This window comes from Chiroxiphia lanceolata, chromosome 1, assembly GCF_009829145.1.
Source record: "Chiroxiphia lanceolata isolate bChiLan1 chromosome 1, bChiLan1.pri, whole genome shotgun sequence".
Taxonomy (NCBI): domain Eukaryota; kingdom Metazoa; phylum Chordata; class Aves; order Passeriformes; family Pipridae; genus Chiroxiphia; species Chiroxiphia lanceolata.
In genome coordinates, this window is record NC_045637.1 from 33,029,585 (window position 1) to 33,056,784 (window position 27,200).

General features: G+C 36.8%; 1 protein-coding gene across 5 annotated transcripts in view; it reads left to right on the forward strand.

Moving 5' to 3' along the window:
- STAU2 (staufen double-stranded RNA binding protein 2) overlaps positions 1-27,200 on the forward strand; it is a 168,656-nt gene that overhangs the window by 44,529 nt on the left and 96,927 nt on the right. For all 5 annotated transcript variants that reach the window (XR_004354254.1, XM_032674434.1, XM_032674442.1 and 2 more), the window contains exons 6-11: positions 4,203-4,362; positions 8,391-8,498; positions 14,738-14,950; positions 17,357-17,494; positions 20,654-20,785; positions 24,704-24,764. Coding sequence is in view for 4 of the 5 variants with exons in the window: in XM_032674434.1 (XP_032530325.1) it covers positions 4,203-4,362; positions 8,391-8,498; positions 14,738-14,950; positions 17,357-17,494; positions 20,654-20,785; positions 24,704-24,764 (812 nt within the window). In the remaining variant the exon portion in view is untranslated. The remainder of the gene's footprint in view (positions 1-4,202; positions 4,363-8,390; positions 8,499-14,737; positions 14,951-17,356; positions 17,495-20,653; positions 20,786-24,703; positions 24,765-27,200) is intronic.

Genomic DNA, 27,200 nt, shown 5'->3' on the forward strand with positions numbered 1-27,200 from the left:
TCCTTAGTATGCAATTAATATTTTGGCTAGAAAAGCAGCAGATTGTTTCAGTATGCTTACATGTTATGACATCATATTCCAGTAAAATTATAATGAACAGAATTTTTGTTTGTCTCTGTGGCAAACCAAAATGAGTTTTCTAATTGTCAACAGACCTTGGTGATTTATTTAATTATAGTGGCGCCCGCTCACACCAACTTAGTTAAGGTCTGTCAGCATTTCTGTTATGAACCCCTATTTTTAGGGGTTTATAACTAGTTGTAAATATTTACTCACTGCTGAAACTTGGCATTCAAGTTCACGGTCATGGAGCAAATACCCTTTTTCATTTTGACTATTCTAAAGTGATACCAGTGGCATTAGCTAAAAAGTAGATTACTGATGCTCTGAAACTTGGAGGGAATAAAGGGAACCTGCTTCCCAGACCTCCTATTCGAGGAATCTTCTTAAGAATCACAAATGTCCAGAAGAGCCAGATGAAAATGAGCTTGTTTTTAGAGGTTATATTGTGTATTATCCTTTATCACACTTTGTTTTCTTGAATTGAATGTATCATTTCACATGTCCTTTTGTTGTCCTCTAGCCTTATAATCCTCTGTCATTTGGCTCCTCAGCTTATGTTCTGAGGAGTGTGCCAGTATCACTTCAGAATCGCTTTTACATAAGAATTTTCTCCAAGGAAAATCCTAGCCTTCATAGCTACCATGTAGAAGGCAGGGAGATGCATATTTTTTAAATGAAGGTAATTTAAAAACTTATAGAAGCCTAATGAGTCTGTATGTGATGCGTTGCTGTTTGAAATCCTGACTGTTTCAGTTCTGTGGCTGAACAGAGTGACAGAGGACTGAGGAGCGTAGGACTGACATGTAGGTGTTCCTGTGATTGAAAATATTGTGCTGATATGTTATTGTATAATAATCAACAAATTCTAGATAAACATTCAGAAGATGGTAAATTATTTCAGCCCCTCATATATAATATATTGGGAAGGTTTGTTAATGATCAGTGGCAGATATATAATTTTATCTTCGCATAGGCTTGTTCTTTACATGAGTGTACATCTTTAGGATGCAGAATCATTCATTATGAAAAGTAAGTTTAATTGTTACACTGTACTTTCAGACTCTAATATTATGATTAATTTGAGGCTTTTGTTAATACAGTCTCTGTCCTCATCACTGAAAAGAGGAGGATGTTGTTTCTGTTTGACATGCTCTCTGTTGTAGAGAAGCCAATATCCTCGCAGATATAGTCCCTTTTCTGAGGATTTCAGGTGCTCCTTTGCACTTTCCTGGCAATGTTCATATTATCAGTGCTCTGTTAACTCTGCTTGAGGCCAAGCAGAGCAAGAAAAGTTTAATCAAAACCATGTGAAAGCCTAATCATTCTGCCAGTGTCAAAGAGCTGCCGAGGCTCTAGAGCCATGGGCTGAATATAATTTTTCCATATTATCACATAAATAGCTCCCTAAACACTCTTTAAAAGAAAAGGTGGGAAGGCGGGAGGGAAAACGCAAAGGCCTGTTGTGGGATTTGAGTTTATAAAGTGGATTAAGTTCACGTGCTTTCCTCCTTTGCATGCAATGGAGGAAAAGGTAGGCCTAGTAACTCAACAGGAAACAGGAACTTCCGATGGATATTGTGTTTTCCCTAAATATATATAGTTGCTAACAGCACTACTATATTTCTTTTTATTTAAAGAAGATTGTGAAGTAATGAGGTAGGACATGCTATCAAGGTGTCTACTGCTTTTGCATGATATGGCTTGTCCTGTACTAAGCTGCATAACACATGCAGCCATTTCCAGGCTCTATTTCTACATCTTCTGAGATCTTCTGGGATGGTGAGAGGATTTCTGGGAACTCTTCAAGGAACTTGAGGGTGCCTGTTGCTGCAGGGAAAGGATAGCTACTGGAGGCTGTGGCTTTTAGCAAGATTCAGCAGCTGCCAGTAAGCTGTCAGCTACTCCTGATCAAAAGCTACATTGAGCTTTCCTTTCAGTTGTTTCCTGATTAGAGAGGGTCAAGCACCCTCTCAGCAGGTACTACAGAGAAGCACATATAAGTGCAGGGCCTAGAACACCATTCCCAGAGACAACCAGCAGATGCAGCAGTTTGCACAGCAGTTCATGTAGAAGGAAGTCAGAAACTGCTGAGGATGGTGCGTGTGTGCTCAGCAGTGGTGGTGGTGCACCACATGACACGGTTCCTAGCACCATCTGGAGCAGCTCTCCCTGGTGCATCAAAGACCTTGAGTCAGAACTAGCTCCAGAGCTGTTGCTAGGATTCAATGATACTGTGATGGGACATGCATAGTAAGCATGACAAGAGAGATCAGGTTTTTACAACTGTGGCAACTTCTTTGAGGATCGATGCTTGTAAGAGATGGGATCCACCTGACCAAGTGGAGCAAGCATCTTTATCAAAAGGTTGGGTAATCTGGTCAAGAGAGCCTTAAGGTGACAGAGAGTGGAGTTAACCTATAACCAAGCAAGAAGTGATGGACCAAGTTAGTAGGCAAAAACTTAAGGGTGATGTTGGCAAGAGAGACCCTAAAACCAATTAAACAGGACTGAAGGGGTCCCACTCCAATTGTATACACACAAGTAATTAAGGGCCTACAAGACAGCGTGATAGGGGAAATCCTTATACCCTATATCCTTTTTCATTTGAAAAACTGACATTCTTTTTGAGGTGAATCTCAGTCTGAAGCCTCTGTACTTTTTTATTGTAGATTTTGTCATATTGGTAGTGTCTTGATATTGTGTTTGCTTTTAGAAGAAGAGGGAGGAAAGGGTTGAATGCTCTATGTCAGAAGCAAAGAAGGACGCAGTGGAGTGGGACAGAAGTTGACATTGTTGCACTGTCTGTTTCTTTGGTTTGACAGCTGCTTAGTTAACTAATGGCAGCATGGTGTTTGAATTCCATTAGGCATGTAGAATGTTTGTAATTGTTTTCCAGAAAGAGTGGTCAAACACTGGAAGGTCGTCCAGAGATGTCGTGGAATCTTCATCCTTGAGGATATCTGCAATATCCTGGACAATGCCTGAATAAGACAGAGTAATTTCAGAGCTTGACCGTGCTCTGGGTGCTGCACTGGACCAGATGATGTCCGGAAGCCTTTCCAACCTGAGTTATTCTATAATTTTGTGAAAATGCTGCATAAGCAAAAGCATTTCCAGACCTTAATAATTCCCTATAAGTGTGTTAAACTGTAAACAAGAAATCAAAGTAAATACCCACTTTTTGCATGTCATAAAGGCAATTTAGCTCACTCCTCCAAGGCCCTATAGCCGGAGGCTTGTTGGAGCCAGTGTTATGGTTTTGCTCTTTCCACATAAATGTATTTTTAGAATTAGGCACAAAGTTCAAGGACACTGAGACCGGTGTGCTTGTTTGCAGTTGTTTGGTTTTGAAGTGTGCTGCTCTCTGGTAAACTTTTTGTTTTACAGTTGACATAAATGGGTTACAATTATTAATGAAAATTCAGAAAGTCTTCGTACCAAAAAATCACCATCCATGTCCAGAGATGAAAGTAGAGAGAACATATTTTAAAAAGCATCCTTTAAGAGGAATGAGAAAAATGTAGTACTTTGTTTAAATTAATCTAGTACTGTGTTTGAGTGAGTCTAGTTTTGTTGTAATGGACCTTACTTTTGGCCATGCTTTTGGAATCCTGGGCTTTTTTACATTGCTGTAAAATATGGACAGGTTATTTGTCAAATGAGGACCCATTTCTGCTAGGTATATTCTCTGCCATCTGACTTTTGTTGCCCCTTAGAGCTGAGCTATACTGACAAGTTGCATGTGAGCGACCTCACAATCCTCCTTCCTCCGTGCCACTTGTCTGTGGGACAGAAGTAGTCTCCCAGGCGTGGCTTCCACTGGAATTTTTGGTTCCCCTTAGGTTTTCATCTTCCCAAGACTCAAACCAAGAAGAGAGCAGAGCTGGGCTATTGGGCTGATAGATAGTAGAGCTCACTGCAGAGCTCACAAGTGTAGGTGAGGAGATGGTTTGTACATAGGAGCTGCTCTCAGAGTTACCAATTGCCTTGCTGAGGTGCAGTCCATGTGTTTGGCTACTGGGTCTTATTCTGTGAGAAAAGATAATGCTTTATCTGCAAGTACTACTCTATATTATATTAAATGGTTGGCTAAAATTCCTAAATTTTATTGTTGTTTTCTCTTTGTGACTTTTTTCCAGGTATCACTGCCCAGTGCCTAAAATTTTCTATGTCCAGTTAACTGTTGGCAACAGTGAGTTTTTTGGTGAAGGAAAGACTCGTCAAGCTGCTAGACATAATGCTGCAATGAAGGCCCTTCAAGCTCTCCAGAATGAACCTATTCCAGAAAAATTACCTCAGGTTTGTGTTTCAGAAAACTGTTCCTAATCTTCACGTGAAGATACCAAATCGAATAATTTCATTGCCAGTTTTTCAGTGTTTAATTTTTAGTATTTTTTTCATATTAGCCTCAGTAATTAGAGAAGTAGTACTAAATTACTCATTTCTTAATAAAGGCACACCTAACATAGCACTAGACTGAAATAACAAAAAATAAGTAGACATTTTAAAAATAGGATTGTCAACAGTGATTAAGTAAAAAATAAAATCAAAATAAAATTAAATATTTGAGATTATACCAAAAGTGGAGAAAATGTCCATTTAATCAGTGACTTTATGGAGAATGAATTATTAACCTTAAATATGTGTTGTACCATTAGTGCAATTTTTACAGTTGAAATTACTTGTCCCCAATGTACCTAAGAACCTGATGGAGCTCACTGGTAGTTATTGATCACCTGTCTGAGGATCACCTGGTTATAGGCTTTTAGTCACCTTTTTAAATAATTGGCTTTCTCACTGCTACATTTATAAGTGGTGTATATTGCTGCTTAAAAATTAAAACATTGTGTCATATTTTAAAAAATATTTAACAGAAAAATTATTCTCAGAATAATCTTTGTAAATTGAAAGGACAAATATAATAATATTTCCCAGTCAAAGAAGCCAAGTACTTGCAAGACCTCTGGGAGAACTGTGAGTTTCTGGTGCAGCAGTTGACGACCACTTGAGATCCTGTAGGATCTCAAGAGCAAGTGTCCTTTGGTAGGAGACTAAATCAAGTCCTCAGTCAGGAAAACCTCTGTGGCTTGCTTATGCTGAGGGGAAGGTGGGCTGGTTGCAGGTGAGTCATGAAAAAACATCGCTGACACTTCATAGTTTGGAGTTGGGGATGACTGGAGGTAACAGGCTGAGGTAACTCTGCCTAGATCATGATAGAGGGAGTACAGAGCATTGCATCATGTGGAGCTGAGTGTAGCTCTCCAGAGAACGGAGGGCTGGTTGAAATTGAATTTAACGGCTTTGTGGTGACAAGGTTCAGGCTTCTCCCTGCTGCTGCTGATGTGAAATGCACACAGGGCTGCTATGCAGTGGTGGTATGTGCCCTCACCACGGACCGTGGTCCAGCTCAGTAAAACCTTCAGCGAAACTGACCATCTTGGGTCATCTGTGAAAGATGATTGATTTGTCATTCCTCAAATATCGTGCATGGATCAGAACCAGGACACATCAGATTCTGACTGGCCTCGATTACATTATGAGATTGAGTTTATTTCTTCCCCAGTCACTGCCACTGTGCTCCCAAGGAGAGCAGAGAGGGGAGCAAGGACAGACCTGCTCGTACCCATCTGGTAATCCCATTAGTAACTCAGTGAATTTGACTAGAATGGGATCCATGGAAATACATAGGTTTATCTTTTGGCTTTCATAGCCATGTTTACTTAATGCAGACTTCTGTATATTCTTCTTTCGTTTCAAGGTACCCTTTTTTCCCTTTTTTAAAAAAAAACTTATTTAGGGATAAAATCATTTATCCATATTAAACCACTGAAGAGGAATATTGCTGTCTTAATACTTCGTTGCACAAACATGTAGAAGAGCATAAGGTGAGCAGAAACAAGAAGCAATCAGCCAACAGGGCAGGGTTGCAGCGAATGTGAACCTGCTTTCACAAAAGAGCTATTGTGTGTCTGCCAAAGCACCTCTGCTGTCTCATAGATGTGAGGCTAAGAAAGGCCTTACAATTAAAGTGTCAGTTGTGGAATGAGGATCAAATTTAAATCCAAAGTGCCTGAGGCACTCCTGAACATATTTCATCATCCTTAGGGAAGTCATATGTCTAAGGCTTGAAACTTTATTGCTCAATACTAAGATCTAAGCCTTAAAGTCTTGATCCTCTCTTTTCTCCACTCACAGTTAAGTTCTCTACTGTATTTGGTGGAAAAATATGCAAGGAGTTAAATTTTAAGGGCAGGAGGGACAATAAGGTATTTTCTGGACAGATGTGTTTGTATTAATCATGAAATTTTAAACAGTGACTTCTAGTTTAAACTATACATATCTGGTTAAGCTAGAGTACAGCCAGAAAACCTAAATATTCTTGACTTGGAGGCTTGCTGACAATCCAGTGGGCATTATATTATTTTATGTAAATTATGCCAGTTTTGGTTATTCCCCATTTCAAAGATAATTTGTGAGGTATCTCTTCTAGAATACACCTAGCTTCATTTTCTATTTAATTTGTATTTTCTTTGCTAAATGTAACAAACAGATATCAAAAATCTCTCCCCCATATATATTTACAAATTATACTTAAGTAATTTTGAATCCTTTTATAGAACTGATTGTTTTCATACTGTGTCAGTGCAAGGTTGTTTTTTCTAATCAGTAGTTCATCCTTATGTCTTCTTTTTGTCAGCTTTTTTGATTATCAGTGTCCTTTATAAGGTACAAAACTTAATTGAATAAAATACCAAGTAATATTCTCACTAAGGCTTTTAACGGAATAATAGTACCCCATTCTTTATATCTCCAAAATATGTTTTTCCCTTTAAATATTGTCCTTTTAACTTTGTTGATCTTTCTCAGTGAACCTAATCAATGCTTTGCTGGTCCTATAAGTAGTGACCTACATTCATGATTTCAGTGGTACTTTACATTTCATTATATGAAATGAGCTAGAGGTCCTGCATAACTTCATTCTAACTACCCTTGTTATTGTTTTTCATTGCACCCTTTGTTTTCAGCAGGTTCTATAAACTTTATAATTTTTTTGGTTTGCATTTAGCTTCAGATTAATGTCAGAGATGTAAATGACTTTTTTCAGACTCAAAAGTTTAATGAGACAAAAAGTGCTCCACGTCTGCATGTTGTAACTTGAGTGCTGGATTTTTGGTCCTGCGTTGTCTTAAGGATTAATATATTAAGAGTTAATGAATGATAGATAAAGGATTGATAAGTTTCATCTTAATGTGAAGAACCTAGTGCTTCTTTAATGCTGTTTTATAATTCTGGTATCTGCATTTTGTAGCTATGCTAGTGGCTGATGATTTAGATCAGACTTTGTTATGTAAGACGGGAGCTCTGCAGGAATCCACCTAATTCAGCCCAAATGTCTTTGAAGTTTACCTCCACTAATAAAAAATTAGGAGGCTGGCCAAGGTTACATGGTTGTTGAGAGATCCCAGTTTGAAGCATTCAGAGCTTTGCAGTTTGAAAGTAGCTGAAAGTGAAACCTCTGAGAACTAAGGAAATGCAGCCTGGGGGACAAACACCAAAAGGCAGTGGTTGCAAAAGGCTGACTGATCCCTATGCTGGTGGTTGTCTGAGAAAATGAATATTTCCTGAAGTGTAAAGCAAAGCTGAATTTTAGGCAGGATAATGTTTGCATGTGCCTTTTGTTTTTTTATCTCTTAGCCTCTCTGTTTGTTATGTTCCTACGGATAAATAAATAATGTTCTGTGTTGAGCAAGCTGTTCTCTGTCACTACCTTTTCACACTGGTCATAACTCCTAGAGGGAAGTTGATGGGAGGGGCCATTAACCAGCTGGACCTGCTGAGGACACCTGTAACCTGGTGACCTAGTCCAAGTGTGGGGCTGATTCACTGAATTTCTTCTGAGAGAAATGCTGTCTTCTGTACTTTCCAAGAAGTACAGATTTCTTCCTTGCTTAGGAGGGGTACCCACAGAGCAACTGAGAAACAGATTGAAGGATCTGTTTGATCGTCATGTTTGACACAAGAAGTGTGTATTCAGATAATTGTTATCCATGTCATCAATAAGACTAAAATCCATAGTTGTTATTTTGCCATCTATAATTAATGGAAAATTAATGTGTATGTGTTCCTTTGTTGTGAAGCATAAGCACATTATATATGGCTTAACAGTCAGCAGGTGTCTGATAATGCGGTGCTGAGATAGATGTACAAGTGCTGATTTACATCCTGACAGGAGAATTCAAAAGTCTTTGAGAAATTGGGGGAGAAGGATAATATATTGTTTTTATCTTTTAAGAATTATAATATGATTTTGTATGCATCATTTTCAGAATGGAGAAACAGGAAAAGAATCAGAAGAAGATAAAGATGCAAACAAGTCTGAGATCAGTGTAGTGTTTGAAATCGCTTTGAAGCGCAATATACCCGTCAGTTTTGAGGTATGTGTTACATTTTTATCTGTTTACTAAGGAAGTATTAAAACAAAGTACCATTACAACTCCAAACAGTTAATAATAGTAATACACTATAAAAATGACTTTAATGTTCATGCAAATGACAAATTAAAAATTGTTAGTGTATCAGAGTCTAAGACGCTGACTTTTTTACTATTAAAGTAGATGCTCTTTCAGAACTCTTAGATACCTAATATTTGGTTGCAAACAAGTGGATGGCAGAAAGACAGTTAAATCGTCTTCTGTATAGAGCTGTGGGATTAGAATTGATAGCCACACTCAGTCTTATTTGAAATAGTCTTCAAAACAGTTAGCCAAAGTTTTTGCTTTAACTATAGTCACTCATGCACTAGAAAAGTTCCCATTGAAACATTTTGCCTCTGATGTGCTGTTTTCAGAAAGTCATGAGTATTTTTGTATCCCACTCTGTTTGACTTCTTATCTATCTCTGCTTAAGCCTTCATGTTTTTTTTTTTGTTTATTTCATATGATTTTATCTATGTACCTGCTTCTGACACCTTTGTTTATCTTAAGTAATAAAGAATATTTGGAATAGCTCCAATGGTATCAGTTAAGTAAGTACAGAAGAATGAGTGATACTAAATTTTTCTGATGAGAAAAATTTTTCTGATGACAAAAGTTCTTACAAAAGCTTGTTATAAAAGTCTGATGTTGTGGTAGGACACACCAGATTTCCAAGGTGGGTTTTTTGGGGTTTTTGTTTTTTTTTTTTAATGCAGAAAATGCTAATATAAGTGGCTTTTTAATGTTTGATTTTTCTGCTTTTTGTTTTACATTTAAACTGAGTATGTATGAAAGACGTGGGTAGTGCTTAATATTGGTGATGGTTATTTTCTCCAGTGCTTTTTCCTTTTAAAGTATAGGCATGTATTTGCATATGAAAAAACCCCAAAAAAACTAAGCTGTGGCATGCCTTACAGTGTGCTGTATGCAGCTTACTGACGTGTTTGGCCCATGTCCCTGAATTGGCCAACATCTAATGAGCTATTTGGACCTTCTTAGAAATCTGAGAAATCTCTCATAATGTGGGTCAGAGAGCCAAAGACAAGGAATACTGATTGTGACTAAGGAATTTCTTGACATAACAAAAGTGTTTGTGCTTCATATATATGGTCTGTGTGATACATGATAGTTGGAAAGTTAAGAGAATGTAAAATCCAGAGGATGAAACTGGGGTGTTGGGGGGTGTTGGAGTATCAGTTTGCCACTACATGCCAAGAACCTAACTCTTATATAAGACAGGCATAATGGAAACACATGCCTGTGTTTCAAAAAGGAAGCTTATAATTAGAGTTTCAGTTTTCACACATTGTTTTCTACCTTAAATATTTAAAAGTATTTGGAATAGTTCCATATGAATCAATGCACTAAAATACAAGATGTATGGTCACTGGTCACACAGTAGCTTGGAGGGTGGAAAGAAAAGAGGGATAGTGCTTTGAATGTCTTCTTAACTTCATTCCTGTTTCAGCTTACTTAGGGGAGAGCATTTGGTAAGGAGAGAATGAAGGCAGAGATACTTAGTACAGGAAAAGTCTAATGTGTCGCTTGCCAAAGAATGTTAGCAACATTGAAAAAAGACAGTTTCTTGCTCTCCTGACAGGTTTTGTGTTATTTCCTGCCTTTAAATCTAAGTAAAGGTGACATTCTTAAATAGAGTTTTGATTGAACTTGGTTCTGGCTTGTTTTTCAGTAAAACTACTAAGCAATTACGGGTAATCCCCAGGATCTGATGTTTCTAATAGGATTTTATTTACAAATGGTCTTGTGTTATTCCAGGCAGGCATCAAAGCTTTTTCTAGCTTTTATTTTGTGTGCAGTAGCTATAAAATAATCTGTCTTTTCTTCGTCTGACAAAGCTTTAGCCAATGTTCCAACAGTGCTGTGTTATGCAATGAAGTAATCATCATAAATATATGTAAAGTTCTATATAAGCGTGCCCTCAGAATTGCATGAGGGATGGACAATCCTGTTTCATGTAATATGGCTAGTTTTAGTTACCTAGGAACTTTAGGATGAGTTTTAAGGAATTTGTATCTATTAAATTGTTAACTAAAATAGAAATATTCAATTCTAACAAAGAACAAGCTTTACTCCATGCTTTTCACTGGCACATCCTTAGCTAACCTTGATTCATCAGCTTTTAAGTCAAAATGCAACTGCTCTAAGGCATTTGTGGGGTTCTCAATGAACAGTTTTTAAGAAGGAATACAGAAGTGATTACTGTAGGAATTGTTAAGAGTACCTGTAGAATGGTCATTTCGCTTATTATTCCTTCTTTAGCAGTAGTCTAAAGTCTTGCATTTTTCAGTTATTTTGCAAGATATATGTTTTTTTAATTTCTTATTTGTTAGTAAGGAGTTGGTGATCCTAGAAAACATAATGGAGGTCAACAGCTTCATATTAGAACATGTTGGGGTGTTTCAGATTGTCATATTATTTTCAGTATTTTCTTTGGATTGTAGTGTTATTTCTTTAGAATAGCAAATACAATAATATATTTTTTTTTTCATTGTCAGTATCAGGAGTGAAGGCACAGAGTGCCTGAATGGGCAGATTTTCTGCCCCTCCATCCCTGTCCAGTGGTCTGCTGGGAAAAAGAGATGCAGTTGCTTATATCCCACTCTTATCAAAGTAAGACAGACATTCTTTATTTTGAACCAGCAACAGTCCAAATTGCTGACTCTGGGAGACTGGTTCTCAGCAGGAAGTCTCACACCTATCTGGCTTCTGCTCTCGGATTAAGGCTTTGGATGATTGACTACTGAGTAGCTCTTAGTTGGGTTTTGGGTTTTGCATAATGGTCACCCTTTCTCACTGCAGTTTTACACCCAGACATCCAGGTGTTGGGTTTTTTTTAACTGAGAAAATCTAGTATGTCTGGCCACACAAGCACCTGGAAATGTACTGGTATTTTAAAACTTTTAAATAATCACGGATACATGGATGTAGGTGACATGGGTTTGTTGATCCGATTTTTGTCTCCTCTATTTCTTGGAGTTTCTTTAATGTCCATTTAATCTTGTCGTAATCCTCTGAATTTTCTACCTGGAGTCTCATTAATAATTGAAGCAGCATTACTCTTTCACTGTAATCGTACCGCTGTTTTACATTTGTCAGCATGATTCATTAAGTTGAGCCAAATTCATTCTTGATGTAATTTGACCTTAGATGTGTTTTCGCCCCATGTGTTTTCTCTTGCTGTAATTATTCTTTAAATCCATGGAACAGAAAAAGAAAAGTGTATTGAACTGTCACCCTTAATCAAATTCTCAGCTTTAAATTAACCATGATTTGGTCCACAGGTCGTATCTTTCAACTGAGGAAATAGTTTAATGTCCTAATGCATATAGTGTTCTTGGATAGCAAAGGTTGAATTTCTTTCTAGTGTTTTCTGTCCCAAGGCTCATAGCACAACTGTTTGAAATCATGTGGAGTAAAAAGATCTGGGGTTAACCAAAAATGTTGTTAGGTAAATATTTTTTTGCTTAATTACCACATTTGGATGTTTAGCTTGACCCAGATCCCATCTGAATCCTATGGGATTCATTCCATTGACAACACAGACTTTTTTCCATTTACACACTAACAAAGAAACAGTTTTTAATGTTTTCCAGTCAATTATTTACCTTGTGTCACATAATTAAAATTTAAAAGATTAAAAACACACGAGAATGCATTAGTTTTATATTAAGAAATATATTTTTGTGTATATGAAAGCGTAACCTGGTTTTGTATTAACATTCTCGCTCTCATATATATGTGTGCATTTATATATATATATATGAGAAAACTTGTATAAAACTAATATTTTAGGAACTCAGCAATTGTATTTCTTAAGCAACTTATTTTGTCCTTTTTCATCTGGTCAGTGTAGACATTCTTGTATATTTTATTAATATATTATATTGTGCAACTCCCTGAAACAACATCTCAGCCTTGGCCGTATTGATCAGCATAACTGGTCTACTCTGGCCTCCAGTCGGGAGTTCTGGAGACACACCATCTATAACGCTGCTGCTTCCTTTGAGAACTCTCGCAGGATCACTCTCGAGGAGAAAAGACAACGCAGAAAGAATCATGTCTTGCAGAATATACCACCTAAGGAGTTTTTCTGCTGTGCCTTTTGCAATTGGACATGTCTATCTCATATTGGCCTTATTAGCCACCAGCGTGCTTGTAACAAATGTGGCCTTTCCCAAATCTTCGTTCGCAAAGCTCAGACATGATGATGATGATATATTGCATGTAAAGAGTAACACCTATATGATGGTATTAGTAGAACCACAAAAAGATTAAGGACCTTAGTAAGGTTAATTTAACCATGACATTTTTACAGACAGCGTGGTGTAATAGTTGGATAGCAATGTACAGGGATGGATTAAGATATGTCTGTAAAACAGAGTGGGAAACGCTGCAGTGCAATGAAGGTGTTCAGCTGTGTCTGAGAGCAGGAGAGCCTGGAATTGGGCTCATCCCAGCTCTGGTGCATGCAGTGCAGCATCCCGTGGCTCAGTGTGGGTCAGTGCCTTAAAAGCACTGCTGCCTTCTCTCATGGTGAAGCACTAGTGGGCAACTTTCAAGTGAGGCAACCTTCAAAACACTTCTGAAATTATTACCTGGAGTCTCAGAGTGGGAACATTCCTGGACTACAACAGAAAAATCCCATGCTGGCATAGATGTCATCATATTCTGGGAAAATGTGGACAAAGTTGTCCGTTAATTTTCGTTTTATGTCTTTTTATAGATATATGCAATGGTATGTATTTGCTGAAGTTGCCACAAAAGAGAGCTTAAAAAAGAAATACAAGCCTTAGGAGACCTCATTACAGTGCAACAGCAAAACTAAATAATGCAAGGGACACGACCTTGATAAAAAGAACTTTAATACAAAACATGTTGTAATAATATTAAGATTGAAGGTTTCAGCCCATTAAAACTATAGTTATTACACCAAGAAGGCCCTTGCACCTTTACCTCAATTCCCTTGCACTCAAGCATTACTCTTCTTCAACAAATGGTTTGATATAATTCCATCTACTGAAAAAAATTGGTATTTATATTGATTTTGAAGGTATTATGAAGAGATGCCTGTCAGATATTCTAATTGTCTCCTTATACGTATTACATATAACAAAGATTAAATTAGGTAGCTGCTTCCGCCCATCAAACAAAAATAACTGAACCTTTTCCCAAATGAGGTCTCTAATTCCTGATAGACATTGTCCAGACCAGTAAATGGTGCATACATGAAGAGATGGCTATCCTAGCACTTGCAGTACTGTGATTTGTGGGTGAGTGCATCCTTACAGTATAGCCTTCTAAAAGGAGATAATTGCGTGTGTATGTGTGTGTGTGTGTGAGAAAGTGAAGACAGAAAAAGAGCCAAAGGAAGGTACAGCTTTCATTAATTTCTTTCTGCCCTGTAGTAGTGGAGAAGTACTTCACATGGGTTTTCTCACTGTCATCCTGAATATGTTTGGAAGGGAGTGAATAAATAAATTTTTTTCAGAAATGATTGGCTTTTGTATGAGTTATGGGTAGCTCTTTTGCTAATTTCTTTTGGTACTGCTGGAAGGGACAACTGAAATCATGGAGGCAAAACTGTGTCAGCCCTTCGAATATATGGGATATCACTCTGAGTTGTGTACTCTGGCAAGGTAAGAGTAGAGAGCAGACATGCTGCCTGCAGCTAAGACAGCATAAAAATATGAGTCTTTGAGACTGATGTTTGGAACTGTGAACATCCTATGTTTTAATGATAATAGAAAAAAAATGAGCAGGTTGAAATAAGGTGCCATATAAATACAGTTTTATGTAAAGAAATAGCCAAAGCCTGGTAGACCTTCATGGATTTAATTTCTTTAGTGTGTGAAGCACCTTGCAAGGGAAAAAACCAGCAGCCTTGGTTTGAATGTGAATTATTGTTGTATATTGTGTTATTCTATAAATATTTTAAAAAATTTAGATCTATGGTATTTTCTCTGAAACGCTGAATATAGTGGTTAGGTTTGCTTTATCTAACTAGTCTTAATTTTCTGTCCTCAAATCTTATACTGTCATTAATACTTATCCAAGTTTTATGAAAACCCATCTAATACCTTCGGTTATCAGGAAAACTGCGTTAGTACTAAGTTCATTGCAGAGATTCAAACATTAAGTTATCTTCTTGTAGGGTGATTTGACTCAATTTCTCTTAAAAGGTGATTAAAGAAAGTGGACCTCCGCACATGAAGAGCTTTGTTACACGAGTTACAGTAGGAGAATTCACTGCAGAAGGAGAAGGCAACAGTAAGAAACTCTCAAAGAAACGTGCTGCAATGGCTGTCCTACAAGAACTTAAGAAACTTCCTCCTCTTCCTGTGATTGAAAAGCCAAAACTTTACTTTAAAAAGCGTCCAAAAACAATATTGAAGGTATGTGTCCACTTTTGACAGAATTAAGGATGTTTGCTCAGAAAGAGTCACAAATAAAGGCTTATTTGTCATTTTCTGTCTATATTGTTACAGTTACTTGTTAATGTCAATATTGTTTGCCTGTGCTAATATGCCTTTTTTTTAAGTCCTGAGAATGCTGTGGAATTCTCAAACATAATGGCTTGTAAATAGCTCACATCATTGAAGTCTTCAAGGGTTTGGATCAAGTCTAAGTAGAGGATCAAGCCCTCCAAGCAGCTCTGTACAGCCATATGAAGTTTTAGAATCATCTCCTCTGGGAGGCCCTACTAGCATATGTAGTGGCTCTCTCCCTGGGCTTTCCACCCTCCCCAGTTTGACAAGGGAGAGAGATACATGAAATAGTAAATACAGAGGGTACTACTTTAGTGCTTCAGTACTTACTTTACTAAAAGTATGACCCTTAGGAATCTATGTACTGACTGTACCAAGTAGGTAGAGAGTTCTGAAGGAGCAAGCACCAGAAAAGCCCTTTAATATAAGCAAATACTTTGGAGATTGCAACACTGGGTTTGGAAAATGTACGGAGGACTTATTTGTTACCTTCCTCTTTTCATTTGCCTTCAAAACAGAGTCAATGATTTTTTCAAGAAAACCTACTTTAATTAGATACCTATCTCCTACTAAGATCCTGGGGGTCTAACTCAAAAATGTTTAGGAAAAAATTGGCAGGAAAATTATTTGATGGAAAACCATCAGCATTAATGCAGCTTTAAAGCTGGCAGATCTGAAAAGGCTTTTGGTTTGGCTTTCTCATTTTGGAAAGTTTTTCTCAAGAAAGGTACTAAGGGTATAATAATGTACGAATCCCTTACATTACCATATACCACTTACCATTATGAACTTAAATTTAGTTATCCAAAGTTGGCCTTGTTAGAAAGAGACACTAATTGTCAGAATAAGCTGAATGTGTAGAAGATTTTCATTTTTCGAATATCCAAACTTCTGAAATGCTTTCAGTGTGCTCATTTCTTTCAATTTAATCTACAAGTGTTTTACACATCAAAAAAGTGGCAACAAAAACTTCTTTTTATTTGTATATATATTTATGAAGCTGTATCTTATGGCTGGCTCTTTATTTAGCCTGCTCTGCATTTTGTCTCTGCCTGGCTTCTTGCCCACACAGCTGCCCTTGTGTATGACATTGTCTTAGCTCTTTCACCTACATCTTCTCTAACTACTTCAACAGTTACACTACAAGGATTTGCTGCACAGCTTTCTAAATATAATATCCCTCTCTAATCTTTGCCTTCAGTTGCTGATAATGTCTTCAGGTTCTGGAACACTGCTTGTTGTTTGAGAAGCTCAAGGAAGCATGAGTGCTCATCTTCTCTTAGCTGACAAATGGTTTCATAAAAAGGAAATAGCTCAATAACATAAAAACACTTCTACATTCAAATGCCATTTACATTTGTGAGTTCTCTCTTTGTGTTATGGTATATAAATCAGTTAAATATGACTTCAGCTAAATTTTTCTGGGTCTTAATTTCTTCTTCCTAAGATCTACAAACAAATATTTTTATAGCTATTTCCTTTGAGAGAGCATTTGCCATGTGAGCAGTAACTCATTAAAAGAATTCCAGAACCAGAGAGTTTGTAATGACTGTAGTTTTTCACTTTTCTCTGTAATCTTGGACAGACAACATTGTCAGTTCTTTTGTTTTTCCCCCATCAGATCAATTCCCTCACCAACCATACATTTTGACATGTTATTGTGAGGGTTATTGTCTGTTAAGCGTTTGAAATACTTTGTGGGTTGTTCACAACATGCAACATTTCTAGCCATTCACTTTATAAAAGTATTTTGAGGCTAAACTCACATGACATACAGAGTAAACCTTCTGCACCTTTAGTTGCATTGTAGGATGGAAGGCAGGGGTGCTAAGAAGGAAAGCAGGAAGGCTGAGAGAGGAAGCTTCCTTATTATATATGATAAATCTTTTTTGATCTCTTGTAAATCTCATCTCTTCTTAGTGTAATGCATGTTCCAGCATTGTGCAACCTGTTTTAAAGGGTTGGGGCGAAGGGTCCTAGAAGTAGGGCAATAAGATATAATGGACTGATGAATCTGCCGATTTTCATCCATCCTCATAAGGACCTCCACAGATAGATGAGGGTATTTGTAGCTTGTAGGTGCCAGGTATGCACACTACCTGCAGCTGTATCAGACCATGTTTTTCCACAGCTTTGAGCCTGGGGATTCTTATCTTTTGTGTCATGATCAGAAAATTATTTACAAATTTACTTCCTATTCTCTCAAAGGGAGTATTAAAAAAGAGATAACCCAAGTAAATGTTTTATTGAAGCAGGGTAGTAATTGTATGATATATACTGAAATAATGGTTCTTTTCTTTAAACCTGGTTTAGACTGGACCAGAATATGGTCAAGGAATGAATCCCATCAGTCGTTTGGCTCAGATCCAACAGGCCAAAAAGGAGAAGGAGCCAGAGTATGTTCTTCTTTCAGAGAGAGGAATGCCTCGCCGTCGAGAGTTTGTTATGCAGGTATCATTTGCTGTCACATTAGACATAATGGACTTGCTTTGTTTTGTTCAAACTCAAGCAAGATGGTGGCATAATATGAAGTGGATCTTCCTGTGTTTAGCTCTTTACTTTAAAGTCAGTTATACAAGAGTAGAATGAAATACAGTATCAGAAAACCTGTCTAAACTTTCTTCTTTGTCTTGGTGAAACAAATGGCCATTTGGTTACGTGCCTTCTAGGCACTTTGCTTGTAGTGGTTTTCCATATTTTTTTTTGCTGTTTTTGTCTCTGATGGTTCATGATTTATTTACTTGTCTTTTGGAAAAAAAAATTGGGCTGTTGTTGATCAGAGGATTGCAATAATAGCTAGTATTCTGAAGTATGGATATTAATATCTCCATATTACCAAGCATTTTGGTTTTAAAAAATAGTGTTGTAAATATATTTAGATTTTCAGTTTCTTTTTGGCTTTGCTTATATCTGAAATACAACAAAGAAAAACCTTCTATCATGTGTTTTAGCCTGTCCTCTGTCTGGACCTAATACAGAAACAGTAGATCATTAAAGTTTCTTTCATATTTAAATTAAGAACATGTACAAAAATTTAATATAACTGTGATATTTTGTTAGATAGCACAACAGCAGGTTGAGAAAGATTAAGAACAGGAAAGGATTCTGTGCCTTTGTGTTTTCACTCAAGGGTAATTTTGTGCCGGAACAACTCAGAACAGCATACCTCAACATGTTTTGACTTGTTGTCTACAAACCACACCAAAATGTCACTTCTGATCAGAAGCAGAATTTATGATGTTCCAGCACCTCGTTCTCTAGAAAATTAGTTATGTTTTCACTTAAATCTGTAACTTCCTCCTTTGTGTCTATGAAGATAGTCTGACAGTCTTAATTTTCTTGAACCTCAGTGGTCTTTCTTGATGATTTGTTATTTTTCTCTCTGAAGCAAAAGATGTTGGGTTCTTTTTGTTTCAGAATCTTTTTCATGAGTATAATCTTGCATTTACAACTTTTCGTGAAACCTGAAATTATTTGAAAAAGAGCAGTTCTGTCACAGACAATCTCATTTCCTGTGCTTAAACCCTCATGGGACTGTCCACAGTTAGTGGTTGTTGTGTGAGGCCTCAGAAGAGGACAGTGTAACACAGCTCAGTATTAGAAAAATGGGTTGGGAATTTAGTTTTCTGCTGGAGGAATTCAGATCTTTAGTTTGAATAAAAAAAGAGTCTTAAAAGCAGGGAATATGTAGAAGATTCCTTTTATCAAAGAAGTCTTGTGAAAAAAAGTCAAAGAAATTTCATAGAATAGTTACTTTGTTATGAATACTTTTAAACTCCATTTTCACCCTTTTGCAGTATTTTCAAACTAAAATTGTACTGCTGCTTCTACTGCCTTCAGGAGGTCTCAGTGGATCCATTATGGCATGCAAAAAACCCTATCAGAATAAAAAACCTTTGTATAAACTACTTAAACAATGTTTTCATTTAATTTAATTGAATGTGGAAGTAAAATATCCAGAGATAATATGTTCATTTTTATCTGTCACACAAAGAGCAAGTTTAGATGTGATGAAATGGATCCAATTACTTGTCCTGGCTACTAGATAAACAGAAGAAAACCTCTGATGACATTAGTTGGTGTTCTGTTCCCAAAGTTAATTTCAGAAAGATCTTTCTCTTTGTAGTCAGACCTTTAATCCTTGATAGAGGTTATAATAATAGCTAAACCAGTTTTACAGGTCTGAGAAATAGCAACACATTGATTTATTGTGAGCTATGTATCATTTTGTCTTGTCCTATTAAAGTCCCTCAATTTTATTGCATATAAACTTGTAGCAGATTGGCTATTTTCTAATTGTTATTGTGAACTGCATAGAAGATAAGGTTTATATTTCGAGATTATTAATATTCCTGGCTTCGGTAGCTGAAACTTTTTGCTTAATTATATATATATATACATTAAAGGAATAGTCATGATTATTATTATTTTCACCCTTTTCTTAATATTTAGAATTAATAAGTATTTGAGTAAATAAGAATTTAAACTTTTAGGAAAATATTTATATGTATGATAATTTGAGGAAAGTGAAGCATTATTTAATAACATAAACTACTAAATAACATTTATTATTTATTTAACATTAGTGTGCCTGGTTTTGCATTTTTTTTAAAGCTCCTTCCAGGCTGTTTTGGGTCTTTGACCTCTGAGGTTTCTTTTGTTCAGATCACCTTGGCTGTTTTATTATTTTTATTTTATTTTGATTTTCTTTTTTTTGACACGCTTTTGAAACTGTGCACTATTTTAAGAGACAGTTTGGCAAATAAAAGGGCTTAATGGACAGAACAAAATATACCTATCAAAGAGCTATGAATATTGCATAAATGGATACTAATGACAGTGCTAATGTCACAAACCAGACCCGTACAGCTCCAGAAGTTTTAAGAATGGTACCCAAGCCAAGAACTAAGTTAGAGCCGCACACTTTGTGGCTATCCATTGTCTACAATTTGTCCTTATTTTAAGGCTTTAATTTCTCCTCATTTTATGGAAGGCATCGTGTTTGTCAGAAACCCTTTGTGCTGTATAGACCACAGGTCCAACGAGGAGCCTTCTTTCCAAAGACTGTTTTGATCAAAGCTAATCAGGTGTAAGTGGTCCCAGCCCTCATCTTCCTTGCAAGTGTGCCCAAATGGGAGGAATGCAAATATGGTTTTCATCTTTCCTTAGAAACCACTCTCATTTAAATCTCCAGGTCACTGTTTGTCTCTCCATTGTTCTGGATACTGTCCTGATGATGCTGGGGAGCTGCTACTCCTACAAGAAAGAGGAATTATAGACCCTGTGGCACTTCCAGTATTAAGAAAGAGTGGGGGAGAGGTTCATTAGGCATAATGGGGTTGACACAAGAGGCTAGTGGAAGAGAGAGGCAACTACATGAGCACTGAGATACAGAAAAATATGGCTCTTTGATATGAGTTTGGAAACCTTCTGAAAAATCTAAACAAGCTCCTCTGTGTGAACTAATACTGTAGTCCCACATTGCACTACTTTTTCAAGATTGCATCTTCATCAGAAGAACTGACAGCTGTTGATAGATCAGATGTATTACATGGTGATATTAAGGAATCTTGTATTTGTCATGATTATGATCAATATTTTCTTTTTAAGGTAAAAGTAGGCAATGACATTACTACTGGAACAGGCCCAAACAAGAAAATAGCTAAAAGAAATGCAGCAGAAGCAATGTTGCTACAGCTGGGTTACAAAGCCTCTACTCCTCTTCAAGACCAGCCAGAAAAGGTGAGAACCAATTGTTATGATGCCCTTATTTTACCCTTGTCTAAATTTTAACCTGTATCAGCTAATCACTTAGTAATAGTGGAAGCTTAAGCTTGTGCAGCCCCTATTTTAGGGAGTTGCTTGTCACAGATTAGCCTTTGTTTAGCTACACCTCTATAGCCACATCTATTAGTAAGTGCAGCCTCTGCTCCTGTAAGAATTACTGGGAACAGAAAGGTAGTTCCATCGAATAGGGTGTGTGGAGAAGTGTACATGTGACGTGTGCATCTGTTTCCTCTTACAAATCAGGATGAATGTGCCTCTTGCTTTTATTCCATTTTGGGCATCCATGAGAGCACTGAAAGGAACTATGTTAGTAATTTTCATACACAAAATAGCCTTAGTAGTCAATGTTTATCTTCCCATTGCATGTGCACTAAAAGCATTCCAGAAAAAGAAAGGCCTTTTCAGATTTGATGACTGATAAAGAAAATGTGTGTCACTTTTTTTTTTATGGAGAAGACATTGCATTTTAAATTCATGTGTTGCAGGTATGTGTTTCCATGTTAACTATGTGTAACTTAGCATTCCTCTCCTGTCTTGTGTTTACTAATAAGAGATTTTGTAACCAAAATTGGGTGTTAAAGATTTTGCCTTTTGTATCCTGAAAAGATATTTGGTAAGGTATTCGACTAAGCTGTCACTCTAAGCAGCTTCTGTCATATGCAGTCACTGCATGTATATATTTTGATAATTTCTTACATGTTTATTGTGACTGCACTAGCTAGCTCAGGTCAACAGAATGTTCTGATATGTATATATATACATGAAGATACTCTGTTCTATATGTTCAGTACTCCTAACCAGGAAGAATAAATGCTGTGCTGGTTACTTGGCCCCACCTCCTTCTGTTTCCCTCTCCTCTGGGAGTAGCAGCAGTATGTATGCTGTTCACACACACCTTCACTATGCTCTTCACTATAAGTCTTAGTCATAGACAGGTGTGAAATACTCTAAACAGAGTACTTGGAAGCTAAATGATGTTCCTAGTGAGAACACATTGTGCAGACATAGCCATTTAAAAACAGGGTTCTGACTGAGTCAAATGATAATTCATTTTCACCAGAATGCTGACACTTTCTTGCTGTAGAATATACTTTCTACAGTATAAAAGTTTCAGCTTTTTCTTCACTGCCAATATGGCCAAAGGGCTTTAATGAAAGACAAGGAAAAACAGAGAAGTCAACTTTTTTTTTCCCCTAGTAGGAAAACATAGGCTTTCATTCTTGGATTTTAAATGGAACTAATTTTACTCAGTATTTTCCAGAGATAAAGCCTGAAAAAATTCAGCCCACAACATAGTTGCTTTGGAGAGCTCTACGTAGTGGAAACTTGTGGTTACATTGAAATCCTTAAAAGAAATTGAGGGCTAAAAAGAGATGCTGCTGCTTGGTTTCTGTACAGTTATTAAACTATTACTTACAAGTGCATTACCTTTAGAAAATCAGGTTTAATTACATACTTGCAGATGTATACGTTTTAGAATTGGTAGAATAGCATATAGTGGCCTAATACTATTCTTAACACAATGAACAAACATGTTACTGTATCCAAAAAATGTGAAGTACTCAAATTTTATGTAGTGACAGTATCATAACAAGATCATAACAAATTTTTATAGCTTTGTTGGGGTTAAGGACATAAAATATCTAGAACATCTGGCTTTATCTTCTGTATGTAACAAACTGAACATATTTGGAGATGCACAAGTTAGTTTGTGTAGCTTAAAGCATTTTAATTCTCTAACTAGACTGTGGTGGAGAAGAGGGAAAATAGCCCTTAGATCTCTATCAATTTGAGCGCTGAAAAATTTCTTCCATATAAATTGCACAATAAAGTACACCATTAGAATATACTTGTTTCTCTCTTTGAATCCAAAATGGGACCTAGTGTAGATTGGCTGATGTAGCAGGTTGGCATCTAAATGGACAATTTCACTTGTGTGCTTTTTGATGATTTTAATAGAAAAGGCAACTTCTTTTTCCTCCGTGTCCCTCCTTCCCTGAGTCTTTTCATTCTATTCTTTCTTCCTTTAAAAAAAAATAGTGGCTGTATTCATTGTTTTGATGAAGACCTAAGAGTGTTACAAGAGCAATGCATGGTGCTGCTGGCAGCACAGGTAATCCAGGTAAAAAAAAGTAAAGGCTCTGCTATTTTCTGAGCTAGTCTTATTCCTGGAGGAAATCAGTAATGTTTGTGCAGAGCCCTGAGGAGAGCAGTTTGAAAGTGCACTGGGAGACTTTTTGCAGCTGTCAGAATTTTAGCTCCATGGATAAGAATGGAGAGTTGTTATAATTTTTTCATGTTTCTGTCTTTTTGTTTCTTCTTGGCACTTGTGTTTTCCTAGAGAGAATAAAAACAGAGTAGATTGCATTCATGTGAGGCAGCAGCATTAAGGGTCACTTACTGATAGATGAATTCTTGTTAAATTCCCCATCATGATCAAGTTAATAAACAATAAAAAAGAAGAATGAGGGGAGTTGGATATGTTCTTCTCATATTGTAGCAGTGTGCTTGTACTGGTATCATATCATGGATGGATAGTATGGATTCCTAACACAACCATGCTGTTGTAACAGCAGTAAATGCAAACATACTTATAGATTTCCTTTTGTTTATTCGTTTGAAGAACTGTTGTCTCCCATATTTTCCAATAGACATATTTGCTTCCTAATATGAATAAAACAAGTTATGTGAAATTGAAGTGCATGGAGGTGGGTGACCAGTTTAAAAGCCAGCTGTAATACCTGTCCTCCCTTTCCATTATATATCTCCTGTTTTCATTGCACAATGCCAAGGCTCTAAGCACTTTGGATGTACATGATGATGAAAAGAAAGGAAAAAATAATTTGAATAGCTGCTTTGCATAGTATGCTCTTCCCTGCTCTTTCCCAAGGAAAACATGTCATCTAGTATTCTTCGTTACAGCATGATAGTAATCTAAACAGCTTTAACACAACTGGGATGCATAGGCAGATTTCAGCTCACTGATCCCCTTTTGCATCTCTTCCACTTTACAATCAACCCTATATTCCAGAGCAAATGATTACAACTTTGTACAATTTATATGCCAACATGGCATATAGCCTGCTTTGCTGTGAGGTTTTCTGTGTGCATACAAAGTCCCAGTGAAATCTGAAAAGGATCATTTGTTTCACATGCATAGAGCTGGTTGTCAATAGCTCCTAAGTAGTGAGGAAGCTTGGACTTGTTTATTCACTTCTACAATAAACCTAGAACACTGCCATCTTATTTACTGTGTAGACTTCAATGATGCCCTCATTTTGAAACTCTGTCAATTGCTCCCCTATTCCATGTCAGAGTAATACCCAGTATTAAACATAATAAAATTAATTTGAGAACAATTAACTTCATCAAAAATATATTAAAATAATGGAAAATTGCAACCATTTTTGCTTCCAATTCAACAACGAAATGGATTCACAGCAAATAAATATTATAAAATTACACCCAAAGTACTTTATAGTGTTTATGCATTCCTTTGTAGGCAGTTATTAGGGTCTTCTAGTTTTAGAATGTAATTTCTCTGTTGTCTGTTTGTATTTTCAGCTGAGAGCTGCTTAAAATATTTAATTTTATTTAGGTCTGATTTGGTAACTTATGGAGATGAGCCTAATCCTTGGGGAAACATTTATATTTCAGTGTTAGGCAATAGTTGTTAATGTTTATTCATGAAGGGTACATTACTCAAATAACCTTAGACAAAAATTAAGGTGTGTTAGCAAAATTTTGCCACTTGGATGTGGCAATCCCAAGTCATCCTTTTTTAGAATCTTTCAACTAAATTTATAAACAGGAATGTTCTGTTTAGGGAGTAGTTTGCTCTGTATTTATTTTGTCTTTTTCTACCTGTTTCAGCTTGGAGAAAACAAGAGTTGGAATGGCCAGAATGTTGGGTTTTCTGAACCAACGAATAACAGTAAGTATTGCTTTCTAAATTTGTATTTATACTTACTTCTCTTGCTCTCTGTAGGATTTGGAGTATCTGAGACAATTGAAATGCCTTTTCTAAATATTTTAGGATTTTTATTGCAATTAGATGAATTAACTCCCGAGTGTCCTCTGTGTAAATGTAGGTATGAATGAGTGCAGGAACAAGGAGATTTTTATTTCCTCATTGAATCCTTCAGTTTGTAAGGGATTTTAGGAGGTCATCTAAGCTGCCTACTCAAAACATAGTCAGTACAGAGTTCAGACAAGGTTGCTCATGTCTTTTTAGTAGTTCTCCAGGGACAGAGATTCCATAGCTTCTCTGGGCAGCCTGTTCTAATGCTTAACTATATTCACACTGAATTTTCAAATTTTTTTTCTTGTCAGAACATCTCTTTTTTGTTTATGACTATCATCTCCTGTTCTTCTGCTATATATCTCAGTATATATGCTTGACTCCATCTTTTTGACAACCTCTTCTTAGGTATTGGAAGGCTACTATTAGGTCTCTCAAAGCATACCACCGTCCAAACAGATTTCCATCATCTAGTAATTTATTTACCTGGACTTTAACATCACAGCTTGGAGACAAGTATACTGTGGGAGATATGATGTCAACAGTCTTACTAAAGCCAGGGTAAATCACATCCAATGCTCTTCCTTCCTTCATAAATCCAGTCATTTTGTCATAAAAGGCAGTCACATTGTGTGACCACAAGTGGCTTTAAGAGGACTATATGATTTTCCCAGGACTAGAGTGCGGCTGACCAGCCTGCCTGTTTTGATGATGATGCCTTTCTCCAGGCATCTGCATGACTTTTTGAAGATAACAGAGAGTGGCCTCACAATGATATAAGCTGGTTGACTCAGCATGCTAAGGTATATCCCATTTGGTCCAATGGATGCAGGAAGTTCCACCTGAATGAGAGGAAGAACTTCTTTACTGTACAGGTGACCAAGCACTGGAGCAGATTGCCCAGAGAGATTGTGGAGTCTTCCTCACTGAAGATATACATGAACTATCTGGACACAATCCTGTGCCATGTGCTCTGGGATGACCCTACTTGAGCAGGGAGGTTGGACCAGATGACCCACTGTGGTTCCTTCCAGCCTTACCCATTCTGGGATTCTGCGATTCTGTGACTTATATGGGCTGAGGTCTGTCTTTTCTCAAGGCATTCCTGACTCTGATCAGGTTCTACTACTGGGAGTTTCTCTCTTCCTTGAACTGTGTCTGTAGACACAAAGGCCCAAGAAACCTTGTTGGTGAAGAATGAATTGAGTTTCACTGCAACAGGTAAAGAATAGGATAGAACTTGGTAACTTTATAGCTAGATTTTTACCTTTAAAGTGGTATAGATAATATAAATAGTACTTCCTTCACTTTTTCGTGAGCCCTAGGTTTTTCTCTAGGACTGTGTATAGTTTTGAACTTAAGAGTCCCAAACATTATCTCCCTCAGCTAAGGATTGTACTAGAGGTGGATACACACATGAGCTACCTTCTATTTTTTGCCTATGTACATCTGAAAGACATGGTCCTAAAAGTAGGTTTTAAGGTATTTCAGTATTTATGTGGTCTTCCTAGTCACAAGACCTGAGGAATTATTTGTGCCTCAACTTACACAACAGTTTGCTAATATTTAAAGTGATCTTGGATTCACCACATACCATTGCATTTCCCTGAAAGGAAGTATTCTACAAGATGTAAGACTTCTTATTAATTGCTTCCTTAGAGCTCTTTCATCAACCTGTATCCATACTTGTAGATGACTTCTGTTTGCCTTGTCAAAATCTCTAAGTCAAGGCCTGTGAAATATCTTTAAATGTTAATATCTTCAAATGTTAACATATTAGAGTTTCAGACAGCAGAATAAGATCTCTAACTTTTGTCTTCTATACTTGCAGTGTCTTGTAGCAAAGATATTTATAGATGACACCACAATCATCTGGTACACCAAAGAGAAAAAACAGTCCCTTTCTCAGGCTTCATCTGACAAGACAGTTATACGTGTAAATCCAAATCTAGAAGGAGAACACAAAGGCAAACTCATTCAACAGGAGACAAGATCAACAAAATTATGTTTTAAACCGATGCTGACCAGCTAACTTATTTTTCAGAGATTGACATGCTCACAGAACTTTTTGCAGCCACCACAGGCCACAGTACAGAAAGAGGTTTTCATTCTGGGATGCTTTTAAAATGCACAATGCCTGCATTTCCATTCTTCTGATCTAAAAGTAAATTGGAGTTGTAGCTAGCATGTCAGTAGATGTAGAGCATTTATTTCTAACGGTGCTGTTCAGAAACCACTGTGCTTAATCTCTTAACCCCTTTCTTGAGAGTTCTAATCTAGAGGCAACATTAATAATAATCAGGTGATTAAAGTGTATCATAGAATCATAGAGTCATAGAATGGTAAGGG